At 47.5% G+C, this 22299-nt stretch overlaps 1 protein-coding gene across 4 annotated transcripts in view; it reads right to left on the reverse strand.

Annotated features, from left to right (window-relative positions):
• NECTIN3 (nectin cell adhesion molecule 3) overlaps positions 1-15152 on the reverse strand; it is a 408487-nt gene extending 393335 nt beyond the window's left edge. The window contains exon 1 of one of the 4 annotated variants that reach the window (XM_063954784.1): positions 14592-15149. In XM_063954784.1, coding sequence (XP_063810854.1) covers positions 14592-14691 — 100 coding nt within the window. In that variant the 5' untranslated portion in view covers positions 14692-15149. Of the gene's footprint in view, positions 1-14591 lie in introns of all 4 variants that reach the window. The other 3 variants (XM_063954783.1, XM_063954782.1, XM_063954780.1) reach the window with 3 other exon arrangements.
• Positions 15153-22299: the final 7147 nt, after the last annotated feature.

The raw sequence follows: 22299 nt of genomic DNA on the forward strand, positions 1-22299 counted from the left end.
TTCGGCATCTGCAAGGGGGGTCGGCGGCACGGCTCCGGGACGAACCCCAGGGTGAGACCTGTGTTCCGACTCCCTCTGGAGCTAATGGTGTCCAGTAGCCTAAGAAGCAAATCCATCCTGCACGCAGGTGAGTTTACTTCTCTCCCCTAAGTCCCTCGTAGCAGTGAGCCTGTTGCCAGCAGGACTCACTGAAAATAAAAAACCTAACTTAAACTTTTATTCTAAGCAGCTCAGGAGAGCCACCTAGATTGCACCCTTCTCGGCCGGGCACAAAAATCTAACTGAGGCTTGGAGGGGGGTCATAGGGGGAGGAGCCAGTGCACACCACCTGATCCTAAAGCTTTTATTATTGTGCCCTGTCTCCTGCGGAGCCGCTAAACCCCATGGTCCTGACGGAGTCCCCAGCATCCACTTAGGACGTTAGAGAAATGGGAACAAGTAAGTAGGCATTCTTTATGTCTACTGAAAACATGAAATCTCCTTCCTCCAGACTGGAGATCACCGCCCTGAGAGATTCCATCTTGAAATTTGAATTTCTTCAGGTAGAAATTTAGGGATTTCAGGTTTAGGATTGGTCTTATAACTTTTGTATAGCCTCGCAAACTACCTCACTTTCCGGAGGAGAAACTGGTAAGGCCGATTTGAAAAATCGGTGAGGGGGAACGTCTTGAACTACAGTTTGTACCCTTGGGACACTATTTGTAAAAGCCCACGGGTCTAGGCCCGAACGAACCCATAACTGACTGAAGAGTTTGAGAAGCGCCCCCACCGGTGCGAACTCTCGCACGAGAGCCCCAGCGTCCTGCGGTGGATTTGGCAAAAGCCAGGGAAGACTTCTGCTCCTGCGAACCAGACAAGGCTGGTGATCTTTTATCTCTTCCCCTTCCTCTACTAGCAAAGAAGGAAGAGCCTCGCCCTCTTCTATTGGTCCGAAAGGACTGCATCTGATAGCAACAAAGGAAAACGCACCACTGAGGGACATAAGGCAAAACAGGACGACTTACCCGCGGTAGCCGTAGACACCAAGTCATCGAGGTCATCCCCAAACAAGACACCACCTTTGTATGGAAGAGACTCCATCATTTTCTTGGAGTCTGCATCAGCATTTCATTGGTGAATCCACAATGCTCGCCTAGCCGAGACCGCCATGGCATTGGCCTTTGATCCCAAAAGGCCAACATCTCTTGCAGATTCCCTGAGGTACACCGCAGCGTCCTTGATATAACCCAGCGTCAAGAGTATGCTATCCTTATCCAGTGTATCTATATCAGATGACAATATCTTGTTTACGATCTGCTGGGTCCCTAAGGGCCGCCGTGCCCGGTGCAGGCAGAGCCACCTTTTTTGATAACCGGGACAGGGCCTTGTTCAAAATGGGGGGTGACTCCCCCTTTTTTCTGTCCTCAGTGGGAAAGGATAAGCAACCGGAATCCTATTGGGAATTTGAAATTTTCTGTCAGGGCTTTCCCAGACTTTTTTTTAAAATAGAGCATTCAGTTCATGAGAGGGAGGAACGTTACCCCCGGTTTCTTTTCTTTATACATACAGACCCGTTTATCAGGAACAACAGGGTCCTCAGTGATACGCCGTACATCTTTTATAGCCACAATCACATACTGAATGCTCTCTGCCAATTTCGGATCAAATCTGGAATCACTATAGTCGACACTGGAATCAGTGTCCGTGTCAGTATCAGTGTTAACCAACTGGGCAAACGAATGTTTTTTGTGACCCCAAGGGGTCCTGGGCCTGCGATAACACATCCTCTACAGATTTTTTTTTTTTATGCCTGGGTCTGAGACTCAGACTTATTACTGATACGAGCCATATTCACAATCAAGACATTCACCCAGTCAGGAGTCGGCGGTGCCGACAGGGTCTCACCCACATTTATCTGTGTCACCAATACAGTCTCCTCCTGGGAAGAGCACTCAGCCTCAGACATGTCGACACACGTGTACCAAACACTCACAGACACACTGGGCTTATAAGGGGGACAGACCCACAGTAAAGTCTGTTAGAGGGACACAGAAAGGATTAGCCAGCTCACAACCCAGCGCCAAACAACAACCCTGAAAACACTAAATAATGCCTCAGAAATTGTAGCGCTCTTCTGCCAATATATATAGCACCAAAAATGTACTGCGGTCCCCCCCCCCCCCCCCCCCCGTTTGCACCCTGATAGCTGTCAGACAGTGGAAGGGAGGACCAGCATCTCTGCAGCCTTGTGAGAGGAAATGGCGCCGAGCAGTGAGCCGAGGGAGTGAGGAAGAAGCCCGTAATGGCACGCTTCTGCCCACTCCTAAATAAATAAATAATTATACTGGCGGGGGTTCGGACAGTGCCTAGGCACTAAAGTCCTCTCTTGCCAGGTCAAACTGAGGATTTTATGCTGCCCAGGGTGCCCCCCCGCGCCCTGCAGTGCCTGTGTGTGTGGGAGCATGGCGCGCAGTGTCTCACCCGCCGCGCGGTACCTCATAAAGCCGTCACTGAAGAGAAGTCTTCTTTCTTCTGCTACTCACCTGTCTTCTGACTTCTGGCTCTGTAAGGGGGTGACGGCAGGCTGTGGGAGCGAGCGTCTAGGCGTACCCAGTGATCATCACCCTCAGGAGCTAATGGTGTCCTGTCAGCCAGAAGCAGAGCCTTTGAAATCACTAGAAGTAGGTCATACCTCTCTCCCCTAAGTCCCATGAAGCAGGGAGACTGTTGCCAGCAGCCTTCCTGAAAATAAAAAACCTAACATACCGCAAGTCTTTTTTTTCCAGAGAAACTCAGTAGAGCTCCCCTGTACTGCGTCCAGTCTCACTGGGCACAATTCTAAAACTGGAGTCTGGAGGAGGGGCATAGAGGGAGGAGCCAGTGCACACCCCTTTTGAAAGTCTTAAAGTGACCATGTCTCCTGTGGATCCAGTCTATACCCCATGGTTCTAATGGTGTCCCCAGCATCCTCTAGGACGTATGAGAAATGGGGGTTTATGCTGTTAATTTGGGAATGCAATTGGTTAAATTAAATGAAAAGTATATAGTTATTAATACCTCATGAAGTACTAAGAAAAAGTGACTGCTTGTCCAAAAAACAACACTACAAAAATGTGAACATTCACCTGGTTATGAGGTGGTTAAATAAAATCCACACACAAGCTACAGTATACTCTCTACAATCTCTGTCCAAGGGCGGGATGCATCAAGCATTGCATTTTGCTTGTGATGCATCCCGCCACTGACTGCATGCTTGTATAATTGCCTGTAAAATCATGACTCATTATAAAACTGTTCTTTTGAATATAAGCAATTCCGGATTTATAACCTGGGAATCCTTCTGCGCATGCACAGCCCCCAGCGAGAGTTGTGGGGGACACCAGGAAGGATCCTATTGGACATTGTGAAGTGGAGCCCAACATTCTGAAGCTTGGTGCATATGGGGAATGCAGGCAAACGTTTGAAAATGGCATTATCAGAGGTTTGACCGCATGATGCATCTGTCCTAGGAGTTGTAATGCATAGTTAGAGAAAACAAAATGCTTAGCATACAAACGCCAGTTATAGAGAGTAATACCAAAATAGGATAGGAACTTACTTCATTGACGACTTGTGGATTAAAGACAAAAGACATTTAGGGAAAAAAAGGCTACTGCGGAATGTTTCTCACTACAGTAGCAACGCACAGTGTAACTGTTTTCTAAGCAGCAAGAACTACTTTACCCTCTCTAACCTGTTCCATCAACCTTATGTATTGGAAGCAACACAATACATGCAATAGGAATGTATGCACTTTCCACAAATGGGCAGCTATGACTATTCTCAGAAACCAAATGTCCATCACTATTACCGAAAAGAAAGAAAAAATAAGATTTTACTTACCGGTAAATCTATTTCTCGTAGTCCGTAGAGGATGCTGGGGACTCCGTAAGGACCATGGGGAATAGACGGGCTCCGCAGGAGATAGGGCACTTTAAGAAAGACTTTGGATTCTGGGTGTGCACTGGCTCCTCCCTCTATGCCCCTCCTCCAGACCTCAGTTAGAGAAACTGTGCCCAGAGGAGACGAACAGTACGAGGAAAGGATTTTTGTAAATCTAAGGGCAAGATTCATACCAGCCCACACCATCCACACCGTATAACTTGTGATAAACTACCCAGTTAACAGTATGAACAGTAACATAGCCTCGGTTCAAACCCGATCAACAATAACATAACCCTTATGTAAGCAATAACTATATACAAGTCTTGCAGAAGAAGTCCGCACTTGGGACGGGCGCCCAGCATCCTCTACGGACTACGAGAAATAGATTTACCGGTAAGTAAAATCTTATTTTCTCTTACGTCCTAGAGGATGCTGGGGACTCCGTAAGGACCATGGGGATTATACCAAAGCTCCCAAATGGGCGGGAGAGTGCGGATGACTCTGCAGCACCGATTGAGCAAACAGGAGGTCCTCCTCAGCCAGGGTATCAAACTTATAGAACTTTGCAAAGGTTTTTGACCCCGACCAAGTAGCAGCTCGGCACAGTTGTATTGCCGAGACCCCTCGGGCAGCCGCCCAAGAAGTGCCCACCTTCCTAGTGGAATGGGCCTTAACCGATTTAGGCAATGGCAATCCTGCCGAAGAATGCGCCTGCTGAATCGTGTTACAGATCCAGCGAGCAATAGTCTGCTTTGAAGCAGGAGCGGCAACCTTGTTGGCCGCATACAGAACAAACAGAGCTTCGGTCTTCCTGATTGCTAGCCGTTCTGGTCACATAAATCTTCAAAGCCCTGACCACATCCAGGGACTCTGAATCCTCCAAGTCCCGTGTAGCCACAGGCACGACAATAGGTTGGTTCATATGAAAAGATGAGACCATCTTGGGCAGAAATTGAGGACGAGTCCTCAACTCTGCCCTATCCACGTGAAAAATCAGGTATGGGCTTTTATATGATAAAGCCGCCAATTCCGAAACCCGCCTTGCAGAAGCTAAGGCCAACAACATGGCCACTTTCCCAGTGAGGTATTTCAACTCTACTGTTTTGAGTGGTTCAAACCAAGGAGACTTGAGGAAACTTAATACCACGTTAAGGTCCCAAGGCACTACCGGAGGTACAAAGGGAGGCTGAATATGCAGCACGCCCTTCACAAAAGTCTGTACTTCAGGAAGAGAAGCCAATTCTCTTTGAAAGAAAATGGATAAGGCCGAAATTTGAACCTTTATGGACCCTAATTTTAGGCCCAAATTCACTCCCGTTTGAAGGAAGTGAAGCAGACGGCCCAACTGGAACTCCTCCGTAGGAGCCGTTCTGGCCTCACACCAAGAAACATATTTTCGCCATATACGGTGATAATGTTTCGACGTCACGTCCTTCCTAGCCTTGATCAGAGTAGGAATGACCTCCTCCGGAATCCCTTTTTCCGCTACGATCCGGCGTTCAACCGCCATGCCGTCAAACGCAGCCGCGGTAAGTCTTGGAACAGACAGGGCCCCTGCTGCAGCAGTTCCTGCCTTAGAGGAAGAGGCCACGGATCTTCTGTGAGCAACTCTTGCAGATCCGGATACCAAGTCCTCCTTGGCCAATCTGGAACAATGAGGATTGTTCTGACCCTTCTTATTCTTATTATTCTCAACACCTTGGGTATGAGAGGTAGAGGAGGAAACACATAGACCGATCTGAACACCCAAGGTGTCACCAGAGCGTCTACCGCAACCGCCTGAGGGTCTCTTGACCTGGCGCAATACCGCTTTAGCTTTTTGTTGAGGCGAGAAGCCATCATGTCTATCTGAGGCAGTTCCCACCGATCCGTGATCTGTGTGAAGACTTCTTGATGAAGTCCCCACTCTCCCGGATGCAGGTCGTGCCTGCTGAGGAAGTCCGCCTCCCAGTTGTCCACCCCCGGGATGAACACTGCTGATAGTGCGCTTACATGGCCTTCCGCCTAGCGTAGAATCCTGGTCGCCTCTGCCATGGCCACTCTGCTCCTTGTGCCGCCTTGGCGGTTTACATGAGCCACTGCCGTGACATTGTCTGACTGAATCAGAACCGGTTTGTTCCGAAGCCATTTTTCCGCTTGGCGTAGGGCGTTGTATATGGCCCTCAACTCCAGGACATTGATGTGGAGACCAGTCTCTAGGCTTGACCAGAGACCCTGGAAATTTCTTCCTAGTGCGACAGCTCCCCAACCTCGGAGGCTCGCGTCCGTGGTCACCAGGACCCAGTCCTGAATGCCGAACCTGCGACCCTCCAGGAGGTGAGCACTGCGCAGCCACCACAGGAGAGACACCCTGGACCTGGGAGACTGGGTGATCCGTTTTTGCATGTGTAGATGGGACCCGGACCATTTGTCCAATAGGTCCCATTGAAAGGTCCTTGCATGGAACCTGCCGAAGGGGATGGCCTCGTATGAAGCCACCATCTTCCCCAGAACCCTCGTGCAATGATGCACTGAAACCTTTTTTGGCTTCAATAGGTTCCTGACCAGAGCTACGAGCTCCTGAGCCTGCTCCACTGGAAGAAAAACTCTTTTTTGGTCTGTGTCTAGAATCAGGCCCAAAAAGGTCAGACGCGTTGCAGGGACTAGCTGGGATTTCGGTAAATTGAGAATCCAGCCGTGCCTCTGCAACGTCTTCACGGACAGAGACACGCTGTCCAGCAACTTCTCCCGAGATCTCGCCTTTATGAGGAGATCGTCCAAGTACGGGATAATTGTGACGCCCTGCCTGTGCAGGAGCACCATCATTTCCGCCATTGCCTTGGTGAAAATTCTCGGGGCCGTGGAAAGACCAAACGGCAACGTCTGAAATTGGTATTGACAGTCCTATACTGCAAATCTCAGGAACGCCTGGTGAGGAGGGAAAATCGGAACATGAAGGTACGCATCCTTTATGTCCAGGGACACCATCCAATCCCCTCCCTCCAGGCTGGCGATGACCGCTCTGAGCGATTCCATTTTGAACTTGAACCTCTTCAAGTACAGGTTCAGGGATTTCAGATTTAAAATGGGTCTGACCGAACCGTCCATTTTCGGTACCACAAACAGAGATGAATAATAACCCTCTCCTTGCTGGAGATGAGGAACTTCGACTATCACCTGTTGAATGTACAATTTGATTTGTGAATTGCAGCTAACATCTGCTCCCTCTCCGACGGGGAAGCCGGCAGAGCCGATTTGAAAAACCGGCGAGGAGGCATGTCTGCGAATTCCAGTCTGTATCCCTGGGAAACAATCTCTATTGCCCAGGGATCCACCTGTGAGAGAACCCAGACGTGGCTGAAAAGACGAAGACGTGCCCCCACTTGATCTGACACCCCCCCCCCCCCGCCCCCAGAAAGCCCAAGCGTCATGCGGTGGACTTTGCGGAAGTAGAGGAGGACTTCTGCTCTTGGGAACTAGCCGAGTGCAGCTTTTTTCCCTTGCCTTTTCCTCTGGCAACAAAGGACGATCCTCGTACCTTCTTGCTTTTATTGGAACGAAAGGACTGCATTTGATAATGCGGTACCTTCTTAGCATGCTGCGGGGGAACATAAGGTAAAAAATTCGATTTACCGGTCGTAGCAGTAGAGACAAGGTCCGAGAGGCCTTCTCCAAACAACTCCTCCCCCTTGTAAGGCAATGACTCCATATGCCGCTTTGAGTCGGCGTCTCCCGTCCACTGTCGGGTCCTCAAGAGTCGCCTAGCAGAAATAGACATAGCGTTTATTCTGGAGCTTAGTAAACAAATGTCCCTCTGAGCATCCCTCATATACAAGGCAGCATCTCCGATATGCTCAATGGTCATTAGAATGGTATCCCTATCTAAGGTGTCAATCTCCGTAGATAAGGAGTCTGCCCACGCCACGACAGCACTACAAACCCAGGCCGACGCCATGGCCGGTCTAACGATAGTTCCTGAATGTGTGTAAATGTGCTTCATGGTAATTTCCTGCTTGCGATCCTTGAGGGAAGCAGTATCCGGAGAAGGCAGTGCCACCTTCTTGGATAAGCGTGTCAGTGCCTTGTCTACTTTAGGCGAAGATTCCCATCGTATCCTATCCTTCTGTGGAAAAGGATACGCCATAAGAATCCTTTTGAGAACACGTAGTCTCCTATCCGGAGACTCCCAAGCCTTTTCGCACAATTCGCTTAGCTCAAATGAGGACGGAAACGTGACCTCAGGCTTTTTCCCTTTATACATGTGAACCCTCGTGTCAGGGACAGGGGGTTCCTCAGTGATATGCAAAACCTCTTTTATGGCAATAATCATGCATCGAATACCCTTTGCCACCTTCGGCTGTAATTTTGCATCCTCATAGTCGACACTAGAGTCAGTATCTGTGTCGGTATCTGTGTCAGTGACCTGGGATATGGGGCGCTTTTGAGACCCTGAAGGTACTGGCGCCACAGGGACAGGCACGGTCTGGCTACCTGACTGATCCCTAGCCTCAGCCTTGTCTAACCTTTTACGCAGGAGATTCACATTTGCATGTAAGACATTCAGCATATCCACCCAGTCCGGTGTCGGTGTTGCCGACGGCGACCTGACATTCAAACACTCCCCCTCCACATTAAGCGAGCCTTCCTCGTCAAACATGTCGACACACACGTACCGACACACTTCACACACACAGGGAAACTCTTTTCTGAAGACAGTATCCCCTTTAAGGCCCTTTGGAGAGACAGAGAGAGAGTATGCCAGCACACACCCCAGCGCAATGACCCTGGAGACCAACACAAAATGTTTTTCCCCAGCAGCGCTGTATAATATCTTATCTGCCAATTATGTGCCCCCCCCCCCTCTCTTTTAAACATCCCTTCACCGTGTGTAAGCAGGGGAGAGTCCGGGGAGCTTCCTCTCAGCGTTCTGTGGAGAGAAAAATGGTGCTGGTGAGTGCTGAGGGAGAAGCCCCGCCCCCTCTGCGGCGGGCTTCGGTCCCGCTCAAATTTGTGTAAAAATGGCGGGGGCTCTTTTATATACATGTACAGTGCCCAGCTGTACATGTATATATCTTTTTGCCATGTTTTGAGGTGTTATTATTGCTGCCCAGGGCGCCCCCCCTGCGCCCTGCACCCATACAGTGACCGGAGTGTGTGAGGTGTGTGGAGCAATGACGCACAGCTGCGTTGCTGTGCGTTACCTCAGTGAAGCCGCTGAAGGCTTCTGCCGCCTGAGACGTCTTCTTGCTTCTGTTCTTCTGGCTCTGTGAGGAGAACGGCGGCGCGGCTCCGGGGGTGGACGCCCAGGACGAACCTGTGTTCACCCCCTCTGGAGCTAATGGTGTCCAGTAGCCGAGGAAGCAGATCCTATCATTTAAGTAGGTCTGATCCTCTCTCCCCAGTCCCTCGATGCAGGGAGCCTGTTGCCAGCAGTGCTCCCTGTAAAAATAGAAAAATCCAAACAAAAATGCTTTCTAATGCAAAGAACTCATGAGAGCTCCCTGCAGTGCGCCCATCTTCCTCTTGAGGAGGGACATAGAGGGAGGAGCCAGTGCACACCCAGAATCCAAAGCTTTCTTAAAGTGCCCCATCTCCTGCGGAGCCCATCTATTCTCCATGGTCCTTACGGAGTCCCCAGCATCCTCTAGGACGTTAGAGAAATGAAAGTATAAACGAATGTAAAAGTAAATTCTGCGTTCCAGGCTTACTACTGCGTATCGGGAGCTGTGGCCACAAGGGATGTTCATCCTCTGGGATTCGTGTATAGGGGTAGAGGTGTGACAGCGCTAACCTGAGGTGACCGAGGACTAGAAACAGGTAAATGTGGCGTTATGCGTTTATTAGCCAGTAGCCATACAAGTAAAGAATATAATAAAATAAAATGAAAGGAAACACAACGTTCTCACTACTAACCACTGTGAGCGCTGCTTAAGGTCTCAATATGAACTTAAGAGCAATATTAGGGGGGATTCAAAAGTTTTTGGGTGACCACAAGCAATTTATGCCTGATGGGTGATATTCAATTGGTTTGAGAATGAGCACAGAAAAAGCAGGTGCCTATTATTTCTGTTCGCGCCCTCCTGAGGTGGCTAGCAGAAATCCACACATCGGCTTTTGGGCACTAAATCTCAGCATGACCAGTATTTTGCACGGGTTTAGTCACTCTATGAGGCCCATTTAATTGTTTTGGGCGTCTAAAAATCCCATCTAAGCGGGACTTTTTAGAAGCCCAAACAATAGTCCCAATTCAGTTGTGTTTGGGCGCCCATGCACATTGCGAATGCTGCACCCAAACAGACCGGTTTTAGCCGCCTAATACAGCTAAATCTGTCTAACCTCCCTGCTTTGGGCATCTAAACTCCCGTTTGTATGCCCAAAGGGCCCAGTTTACACACACTTTTTCTTCCAACTCAAGAAGCGGTGAGAAAAAATGTGTCCTCCGCGGCCGCCTAAACAGCAGAACAACTGAATTGCTGCCGCTGGGTGCCATCAAGTGGCGGATGCAGAAAAAAACCTCTGAATCGGCCTCTATGCGTCTAAACATGGTGCACTTGGATACAACATGCGCGATAAGTAATAGGTCCCTGCAACACTCACGCCCATCAGCAAAACAACCGAATATAACCCATTGGACACCCATAACTTACAAGCACCCAAAAACAATTAAATTCACCAATAGTAATTTGTTTCTTAGACCCCTATTAACATAAAAAATAAACATTTCCACCATGACTGGTATATAAATGAATTGCAATCCAGAACACAGATTTTCTGCAATGGCTAATCTCAGTTCAAATACACTAATGTTTATGATTAACCAGGCTAACTAAACTGCAAATTGTCTGTCAACCAGGCACACCTACTTAAACAAGACGGATAAAGAAAATATTGTGTTTTTGTAGATAGTAGTATGTAAAAATGTTAAAAGAAATTAGAGTAAAAAGTAACTTATCCACCCAGTTCTACCTCACTATCCTTATGATACTGTACATGCTTCTGACTCTCCCTTTACCTTAACTAACTGCAAGGTCAGACAACAATTTAGAACAGCATGATTTTCTGAACAGGAAATTGTAGCATTCTAAAGTGAGGATGCAATCAGAATACCTCAAAAGTTATTAAACAGTGTTCGTTTGTGACACCACATCAATTCCACTGTCAAAATGCTGCGTGTAGCTCTTGTGATATTGGGGAGCAGAGCAGTATATTAAGTTAAAATTGGCAGGTGTTGCTACTAGTGTCGGCAGCTTTAAACGTGCACAAAAACACCACTTTTCACTAAAACCTGCCAACCCTCCTCTTAACACCTCACTCATTTGGTTTCCTCCATCTTGGCTCCTTCTAAAGGTTACTCTCCAACTGTTCATCCCCACTATTTACAATGTAAGCAGGACATTCTTCCCTCTTGTTCATCGACTTGCACTATCCTTACCACCAATGCTCTTTGGGGGTAATTCCGAGTTGATCGCTAGCTGAATTAGTTCACAGCGCAACGATCAGGCTAAAAAACGGCAGTTCTGCGTATGCGGTAAAATGCGCGACGTACGGGCACAACGAACAATGTCGTTTTGCACAGGGTCTAGCGATGTATTTCAGTCGCACTGCTTGCCGCAGAGTGATTGACATGAAGTGGGCGTTTCTGGGTGGCAACTGACCGTTTTCAGGGAGTGAGCAGAAAAACGCAGGCGCGCCAGGAAAAACGCAGGCGTGGCTGGGAGAACGCCGGGCGGGTTTGTGACGTCAAATCCGGAACTGTATAGTCTGAAGTGATCGCAAGCGCTGAGTAGGTTTTCAGCTCCTCTGAAACTACACAAAAATTTTTTGCAGGCGCTCTGCGATACAACCGTTCGCACTTCTGCTAAGCTAAAATACACTCCCAGTGGGCGGCGGCATAGTGTTTGCACGGCTGCTAAAAACTGCTAGCAAGCGAACAACTCGGAATGACACCATTTGTCTTTTGTCTCCTCGTCCCCTTCAGCAACTTTAACGCTGTTTGCTCACCCACATGATGAGTACAGGTACATTAAGAGCTGTTGTGCCTTCCCCTGTGACTCGCCCCCGCTACTACCAGCTGCAGCGAGCTGCCCTACCCTCCACACTCTACTCGACACTCTCTGACAATGATTTTACTCTATGGTTCTGTATGCATGCTATGTTCTTACAGATGAGTCCTCATACACTATGGCTCAAGTATGTGGTTCAATGTTGTTATTTATATGTTTATTTTGGTTTTTTAGATCTACCCCATGCACAGCACTGTACATGGGGTACACTGGTGCATAATTAATAAAACATAATAATAATAAAACATAGTAATAGACAACTACCTGTTCAAATTGAAACTAAACTTCAACCACATTACTCCGACATGCTGTATAGGGTTGCAAATTTGTATTGTTCTCAAATGTCATAATACGGTAAGTTTGTCAATGTATACCTCATAAGGTCACCACTGCTTCAGTGCCAGTCACACAAGATGTTATCGCACAGTACATTCATCTGTATAAAATGCCAACCTCTTTTTGTGAAAGGCAATTAAGATATCTGTTAATTGTACAGGCTCCAAGCTACTGTAGGTATGCCTTGGTTCCTCTGCTACTTTGTTTTTATTTTTCCTCCCACACAGAAACATGGCAATCTGCCCACTGGCCCGGCTCATAACGTGGATAACTGAATCCCTGCACTGACAGGTGGGCAGTAGTCTATGTCTGAGCATTTCCTCAAAATATAGTGACAAATATAGTGCAGCAGCCATACCATTAACAAGTACAGCAATGTGTTTATACTGGAGTATAAGAACATTTGGGAAGATAGGGGTACACACAGGTAAACTCTTGCAATTTTTGGCATCTCAGATTTAGCAAAAACAAGATTTTGTCATTAAGTCCTGATGTTAAAAAAATCATGTAACAAATATGAAGATATGTGTTTCTATGTGGTAGGGAATATTAATTGCACTGGTGCAGTAATTAAATAAGCTAAAGCACTACACAATATGCAGGATATATATGTATGTTAATAGTACTGTAAATGGTATTTCATTGTAATTTCCTAAGACATTGCTATTAACACTTCTTAATATGGCAGGTTCACGTGTTACTGAGGGTCAAACAAACGGTTCACCTTTCACCGCAGGTCCCAATGCAAAGGGTGACCAAGATTAGGAAATCTGGCAGAGCTGAATGCACTCCTCCATGTACTACCAAATGCTCCAACATTTCCTATTGCAGCAACCTGGGTTGAATATATTTATTGAATAGGTATGTTTAAACATCAATTCAATTCAGTACAGATTACTGCCCTGGGTACAGAAGGGTGCGGTTTGGGAGCAGAAAGAAACACCTGACAAGCATTATTGCTAAATAACTAGTAGTTTGTACTCTGGACATGGCACCAAGATATGAATTTGTCAGTGGTACCTAAAATATATGCAAAGTGAGAAATTCTGATTGAATTATCACTACCTGCTTATTTATTTGTAGCTAAAGAATGTGTTGTATGTACAGTAGAACACACACAAGACAAAACATAAAAAAAGAAGTATGCAGGATTTTTGGCTGCTTTGAAAAATGTAGGATTCAACCAGTCACTTTTCAGGGTCAAACGAGGAGTGTATTGATGCAGGGGTGAGCAGAATTTTGCTCCAGTAAAGGCATATACTTTATAATAAATACACCTGATTGTGAACACTGCTTGCTTATCACATACTGAAAGGTAACACCAGCCCAGCTGGGAAGTCTACTGAGTACTAACAATATAAAATATTTATTTTGAAACACTTTAATAGGTTTAAATTACAGGCATTGTAATCCTGACCATACATCTTGTCCCCACAGTGACTAAAATAAAATAGAAAGCCTTGACAATACTCCTGCATGCACAGGTGGTAACCAAAGCGAAGGTTAATCCCTATTGTCACACAACATGACACTCCACACAAGTCAGACGCCACCTCCAGCTACCAGTGACATCAGCATAAGGCAAGCTGTGGTCTCCCAGGTCACACACAGCGAATGGCCAGTCCCTGACACAGTGCAGCAACACACACAGTGTACACATTACACACTAGTCCGACTCCTGGGCAATAAGGACTTGTAGAAGAGACTACAGGCCCACGTAGCATGGCTTGTGAAAGGAGGTTCAGCCCATACCCAACTCAAGACAATTGACTGCAACGGGGGAGGGGTAGAAGAAGGGGGGTTCTGCACAAGGACCGGTCAGACTTCAAAGTTTAAAAGGCAGGATGAAATAAAACATGGAGAGAACTAGGCGCTCGGGGGACACTGGTGTAATGATGGGAAGGGGCTTTCTCCCCACACATATAAAAGCAGCCTGGAGCCGAGAGGACTGGGAGCAGTGACTGTTTGCAAAGGAATGTTACAGTGGGCTATGCACTAAGGACATGTACTTCCTGCACACAGGAGGGTTACACACACAGAGACAGCACCAGGCTGCAAGTACCCGGCAAGTAACGGTTTTCACCCAGCGACAAGTGGAAACCAGAACAGCAGCTGCACCCATTGCTTCCTCTCTGCCCGGGGAGATGGCACAGGGAGGGGTTGGGGCACAAGCTGTGGGCAACATGACTGTGCAATGAAAAGTTGTGGACGACAATAAGTAGCAGCAAAACCCAGCAGTGAGCAAAGAAGATGAGAGATTCCCCTCCGCACACACAGCAACAGCAACCCCGCCCCCTCCCCGACACTCACCGCACACCCTGCACAGCAGCAGCACGGCGAGGACACAAGGGGACCGCAGGACCGGATCCTGTCCGCAGGCAGGGGACCCTCTCCTCCTCCTCCACGCCATGGCTGTGTGTGCGGGGACCGCTGCTGCCTCCTCTCCCCGGATCGCAGGAGCAGCTGCTGTAATGTAACACAAGGCGGCTCACACTGCTCGGAGGGAGCATGGAAGGGGGTGGTGGCTGGGATGCGCCGCAGCAGAACCCGAGCCGACTGGGAGGGGCCAGGCCAGACAGATCTCCTCAGAGGTCACCGGAGAGCTGCTGGTGGAGGGTCCCCAGCAAGGAGCATGTGTCGCCCCCTGACCTGCCAGTACAACTGGGCGCTGCTGCTGCTGCCCGGGGCTGTGCGAGGACGCTCTGGATCCACGGCACACCGCAAGCCCTGAGCAGCAGCCAGGAGGCGGCGTGTAATCACTGCGATCAGAGTCCAAAGTGACTGAGAGGAGCTGAGAGAGGTCTCCTCCAGCGCAGCCAGCGCCGGTTACGTATTCCCCACACGTCCCTGTGCCAGCAGGAACTTCCCTGCCTGTGACAGTGTGACTTGCTTTCCCCTAGGAAGATAAATATTTGTGGCTGTGATTTGTGACTGTGTGACTATGAAGTGACCGCCCCCCCGGTCACTGCTGCTCGGAATAGTTGCAGTTGTCTGGGTTCCAGTTTCTCACACCGCTCTGTAGACGAGAGATGGCTCCTGATCAATTGCCACAAAAGTTATTCTATTCTTATCATTCATTATAAATCGTCCATAGGCTTTTCTGTATGAAAAAGCTCATCCCCTCACATGCTTTGGTACCAGGCAGTATAGCAGCTTCTGGCCGTCCAAACTTTCTTCATTCTTTCATTGGAACACACGAAACCTGGTATCTACAAGACTACAACTACACCTGAAAATAGAAATAATCACTAAAGCGATGCTTGCTGCTAGACTTGCATTAAAACAAATTAGGTTAGATTGGTATTAATTGAACAAAGTATACATAAATCATTAAAATATGCCTGTTGGGCTTTCAGCATCTCAGCAATTTTCCAGCAGTCCTATGAAAATTGCAAGGAAACTAGCTCTCCTGGTCACACAGTATGTCTTTGGTGCATAGCTGCACATTTTTCTCTCTAATGACAAAAGAACATGAATGGAAATTGCATGTGATTTTATTACGTTTTCAATATAAAAAGTATGTATATATATATATATATATATATATATAACCAGATCCAGGGCCGGTGCAAGGTTTCTCAGCACCCTAGGCAAATAGTCAGCGGCCGCCCCAGCCAAAATACAGAGCCCTCAGGTAAAATTTAGGGATAAGATATTAGGACTGTTTTAGCAGTTTGGGTTTAGGTGTCCAGATTAGGGGCTATTATTAGGGAGGTGTGTGTGTGTGTGTGTGTGTGTGTGTGTGTGTATATATATATATATATATATATATATACACACACACAGTGGTTGAAGTGGAAATTTTGAAGTGGGGGTATGGAAAAGTGAAGGTTGTAATTATGCGCACGCTGCTCCGAAAAAGGGTGCGTGGCCACTTAAAAGGGTGCGTGCCCTTCAGTGTAGTTTACCACCCCTTATACACATTTTGCACCACAATAGTAGGACCCTTATACTTTCTAGTACTGGTGCCCCTTTCACATTATACCACACAGTATGAGCTGAAAATCACATTATAGCACACACTATGAGCCAAAAATCACATTATAGCACACGGTATGAGCCGAAAATCACATTATACCACACAGTATGAGCTGAAAATCACATTATAGCACACTGTATGAGCCAAAAATCACATTATAGCACACAGTATGAGCCAAAAATCACATTATAGCACACGGTATGAGCCTAAAATCACATTATAGCACACGGTATGAGCCGAAAATCGCATTATAGCACACGGTATGAGCCGAAATTCACATTATAGCACACGGTATGAGCCGAAATTCACATTATAGCACACGGTATGAGCCGAAATTCACATTATAGCACACGGTATGACCCGAAATTCACATTAGAGCACATGGAATGAGCCAAAATTCACATTATGCCACACACATAGCCACATATCTACATACTCACAGCCACATACAGTATACACACACACACACACACACACACACACACATATATACATATACACACACAGCCACATACATATTATATATATATATATATATATGGAGTAAAAAGGTTCTCATGGGAGCCAATCAGCCTTTAGATTAATAATATTTAACAATATTTAAAAGGTTTTTATTTATACACAAATAAAAGGTACTTGTAACCTAAAAATTCGACATTGATACAATTATCTAAAAATTCAGTAAAACGATTTCACAATCTTATACATAGACATTTTTAGTTGATATGAGGAATTTATAGTCAGGTAATCAGCTGACTTCAACTTAATTGTAAATTTTTGTTTTGATGAAGCCAATTTAGACACCACATCATTTGAAAAGAACATGTGATTGGATGTAGCATTAGGAATTTAATCCCGTCCTAACCAGTGGTAAATTATTTTCTCACAAAAACGGATTGTAAACCCCTGATGAAGTCCTAACGGACGAAACGCGTTGGGTTTCGCAGTATTGGGTCAAAAAAGTCACCACCACAAGCATCTGGTTGGATACACGTCCTTTTCAAGTCCTGATTGGAATAGTGCGGTTCAAGATTGGAGATCTCTAAAAGAACCCCATTTTTTTGGAGATACTTATTGGAGCAGAGGTGAATTATAAGGTTTCACTCTCCTTGAGGAAATTAGGGAAAATCACAACATCTGACTTCAACTTAATTGTAAATTTTTGTTTTGATGAAGCCAATTTAGACACCACATCATTTGAAAAGAACATGTGATTGGATGTAGCATTAGGAATTTAATCCCGTCCTAACCAGTGGTAAATTATTTTCTCACAAAAACGGATTGTAAACCCCTGATGAAGTCCTAACGGACGAAACGCGTTGGGTTTCGCAGTATTGGGTCAAAAAAGTCACCACCACAAGCATCTGGTTGGATACACGTCCTTTTCAAGTCCTGATTGTGATTACCTGACTATAAATTCCTCATATCAACTAAAAATGTCTATGTATAAGATTGTGAAATCGTTTTACTGAATTTTTAGATAATTGTATCAATGTCGAATTTTTAGGTTACAAGTACCTTTTATTTGTGTATAAATAAAAGCCTTTTAAATATTGTTAAATATTATTAATCTAAAGGCTGATTGGCTCCCATGAGAACCTTTTTACTCCATATCTATCTTTGATACCTTATCTGACAGAGGGTATTTCTTATTGGTTTGAGACTAGTGGTAAAGCGCAGAAAAGGGTTACCTCTTGTTTTATATATATATATATATATATATATATATATACACACACCTAATACACACACACACACACACACACAGAACCACATTTACACACACACACACACACACACACTGTCCCCACCCTGACACTCTCCTCCATCAGTTCCCCTCTGCTCACCAGTTGCCAGGTAGCCGGGGTATCAGCATACGGAAGCCGGAGCTGGGCAGCTATGCTGTGGAGCGGGAGCTGGCCACCTAAGTTGTCATCAGGAGAATGCCGGAGCTGGGCAGCCGAGCTGTCAGGGGGGCGGGAGCCGGAGCCTTGGCATAATCATGCCGCATGCAGGAGCCGCAGCAGATTTGAAATAGTAGCGCCGCGGTCAGCTTGATGTGGCGGCGGACCGGAAGGGACAGTACTCGAAGAAGTGCCGGTATAGCGTACCGTTGTACACCAGCCCACTTCAGGCACTGATATATATAATTCATAATGCGGCACTCAGAGTCGTTTAAAAAGAGCAAAGTGTAGTCAAAAAATTTTACATCACATAGTCCAACATTTCGGGATGCCTAACCCCATTGTCACAACTTGACAAAGGGGTTAGGCACCCCGAAACTTTGAATTATGTGATGCAAATTTTTTTGACTACACTTTGCTCTTTTTAAATGACTCCGAGTGCCGCAGTATCAATTCTATATACTATCCTCCGCACTGAGGGCACCGGGCCAATCAACATCCAAAACAGAGTGCCGGGCTGATGGTAATATATATAAAAAATATATATGGAATACATATGATATCTTGGCGCTTAGGATGCTAAAATACTGACAGCGGTATCCCAGAGATTAAAATCCCAACACTTTCAAATTAAGTAAACTCACCCTGACCCCTAACCCCCCCCAACCCACCTTTCCCGCAGCCTGACCCTAACTGCCCCCCCATCTTAAGCCTAACCCTCCCCGGTGGTACCTAACCCTAACCACCCCCTTCCTGCAGCCTAAACCTATCCCTCCTTCTCCCCCAGCCTAACCCTCCCCAGGTGTGCCTAACCCTGACCCTCCCCCTACCCGCAGCTTAACCCTAATCCTCCCCCCCAAGCCTACACCTAACCTCTCCCCTCCCTCCCCAGTCCCCCCCACCCCCTGCGGCTTACTTCTCTAGGGTCGTGGCAGTTCAGGATCCCAGCATTCAGGATAGCGGCTCCGGCATTTCGATTCTAGATTCAAGTTTGGACTCCGGTGTAGGTATTCCGAGAGGTGTCCGGATTCTGAACACAGGGATCCTGACTGCATCTCATATAGATTTTATGCATTAGCAACTTAGACCCATCCTAACTATATGCACAAATACATATATATATATATATATATATATATATATATATAAAAACACAGGGTAGTGTGATGCTGTGTGACACTGGGGCTGTAACTCACACTTCTGTAATGTTGGACAGAACCCTACCTCACTCCCCTACCACATAGAAGTCCCCCTGCGTGTCCACAGCACCGGTGGGAGGGGCAAAATGTTGGGATAGTGTCCCACACGGCAGTCACGGTGTAGGAGGAGGTGGCTCAACCCCGTCTGCACGGAGCAAACAGGTGAAGGCCAGGGAGAGCAGATGCAGGACGCTGCCAGGGAGCAATGTATGGCGCGGCGCCTGCACGTTCCTACGCTGCTACTCACCTCTCGGCAGGATGAGTTGCGAGGCGGGGACAGGCGGGGGGGGGGGGGGGGAAGAGTGAGAGACACACAGCCCGAGCTCCCGGTGAAGCAACCACGAGAGTCACTTTACCCGTGCTGCCCATTAAAGAAAAGTATCATAAATGGCAAGGGGATCCACCAGTGGTTGGGGAAGCCCTCTCCGCATCGGGTTAAGGTCCCGCCCCCCGCCTCCTCCACAGGCTCCGGCAGCTTTGTTGCCTCCATTACCTGGTTTGTGTGGACACGGCGCCGGCGGAGGGAGCAGATGATCATCTGCTACATACTAATCAGGTCGGGAGGTTGTGGGGGGAGTGAGGGACACAAGAGGGGAAGATGGGAACAGCTCTATACGTGGTTTTGATCCGCCAGATCTGACACTGGGTGAGCGGTGGCGAGCACAGAGCAGTCACTTCCTTTTCTCTAACGTCCTAGTGGATGCTGGGAACTCCGTAAGGACCATGGGGAATAGCGGGCTCCGAAGGAGGCTGGGCACTCTAGAAAGATCTTAGACTACCTGGTGTGCACTGGCTCCTCCCACTATGACCCTCCTCCAAGCCTCAGTTAGATTTCGTGCCCGGCCGAGGTTGGATGCACACTAGGGGCTCTCCTGAGCTCTTAGAAAGTTATAGTCTTAGAATTTGTTCTTTTCAGTGAGACCTGCTGGCAACAGGCTCACTGCAGCGAGGGACTAAGGGGAGAAGAAGCGAACTCGCCTGCTTGCAGCCGGATTGGGCTTCTTAGGCTACTGGACACCATTAGCTCCAGAGGGATCGACCGCAGGCCCAGCCTTGATGTTCGGTCCCGGAGCCGCGCCGCCGTCCCCCTTACAGAGCCAGAAGCAAGAAGATGGTCCGGAAAATCGGCGGCATGAAGACTCAGTCTTCACCAAGGTAGCGCACAGCACTGCAGCTGTGCGCCATTGCTCCTCTCACACACTTCATACTCCGGTCACTGAGGGTGCAGGGCGCTGGGGGGGGGCGCCCTGAGGCAGCAATAAAAACACCTTGGCTGGCAAAAATACCTCAATATATAGCCCCAGGGGCTATATATGAGGTAAATACCCCTGCCAGAAGTCCATAAAAAACGGGAGAATAGGCCGCGAAAAAGGGGCGGAGCCTATCTCCTCAGCACACTGGCGCCATTTTCCCTCACAGCTCCGTTGGAGGGAAGCTCCCTGGCTCTCCCCTGCAGTCTGCAAGGGTTAAAAAAAGAGAGAGGGGGCACTAAATTTAGGCGCAGTATACATTATATATATAGATATAAAGCTATAGGGGACATAACTCAGTTAGTCCCTGCAGTATATAGCGCTCTGGTGTGTGCTGGCATACTCTCACTCTGTCCCCCCAAAGGGCTTTTGTGGGTCCTGTCCTCGTTTAGAGCATTCCCTGTGTGTCTGCGGTGTGTCGGTACGGCTGTGTCGACATGTTGAATGAGGAGGCTTATATGGTGACGGAACAGAGGCCGATATATGTGATGTCGCCCCCTGTGGGGCCGACACCAGAGTGGATAGAGAGGTAAAAGGTATTAACCGACAGTGTCAACTCCTTACATAAAAGGGTGGATGACGTAACAGCTGTGGGACAGCCGGCTTCGCAGCCCGCGCCTGCCCAGGCGTCTCAAAGGCCATCAGGGGCTCAAAAACGCCCGCTCTCTCAGATGGCAGACACAGATGTCGACACGGAGTCTGACTCCAGTGTCGACAAGGTGGAGACATATACACAATCCAATCCGTGACTTGATCCCGGCAATAAAAAATGTGTTATACATTTCTGACTTTAACCTCTATAAATGGGTTTTAGGTTTGGGGAGAAAAAACAGGCAGTGTTTTGTTCCCCCATCAGATGAATAAATGAAGTGTGTGAAAAGCGTGGGTTCCCCCGTTAAGAAACTGGTAATTTATAAAAAGTTACTGATGGCGTACCCTTTCCCGCCAGGAGGATAAGTTACGCTGGGAGATATCCCCTAGGGTGGATAAGGCGCTCACACGTTTGTCAAAAAAGGTGGCACTGCCGTCTTAGGATACGGCCACTTTAATAGGTACCTGTTGATAAAAAAAAACAGGAGGCTATCCTGAAGTCTGTATTTACACACTCAGGTACTAGACTGAGACCTGCAGATAGTGCTGCTGCAGCGTGGTTGGTGACCCTGTCAAACAGGGATAATAGTTGGCAAACATAAAAACATATTAAAGACGTTGTCTTATATATGGGGGATGCACAGAGGGATATTTTGCCGGCTGGCATCCAAAATAAATGTAATGTCCATTCTGTCAGGAGGGTATTAGAGACCTGTCACTGGACAGGTGATGCTGACTTAAAAAGCGCATAGAGAGCCTTATAAGAGTGAGGAATTATTTGGGGATGGTCTCTGGGACCTCGTATCCACAGCAACTGCTGGGAAGAAATAATTTTACCTCAGGTTTCCTCACAGAAAAAGGTACAGTCCTTTCGGCTTCAGAAAAGCAAGCGGGTCAAATGGCGCTTCCTTTCTGTACAGAGACAAGGGTAGAGGGAAAAAGCTGCACCAGTCAGCCTGTTCCCAGAATCAAGATTCTTCCCCCGCCTCCTGTGAGTACACACCATGACGCGGGTGCTCCACAGGTGTAGCCAGGTACGGTGGGGGGCCGCCTCAAAAATTTCAGCAATTAGTGGGCTCGCTCACAGGTGGATCC

The sequence above is a fragment of the Pseudophryne corroboree genome, chromosome 2 (genome assembly GCF_028390025.1).
Source record: "Pseudophryne corroboree isolate aPseCor3 chromosome 2, aPseCor3.hap2, whole genome shotgun sequence".
Classification (NCBI taxonomy): domain Eukaryota; kingdom Metazoa; phylum Chordata; class Amphibia; order Anura; family Myobatrachidae; genus Pseudophryne; species Pseudophryne corroboree.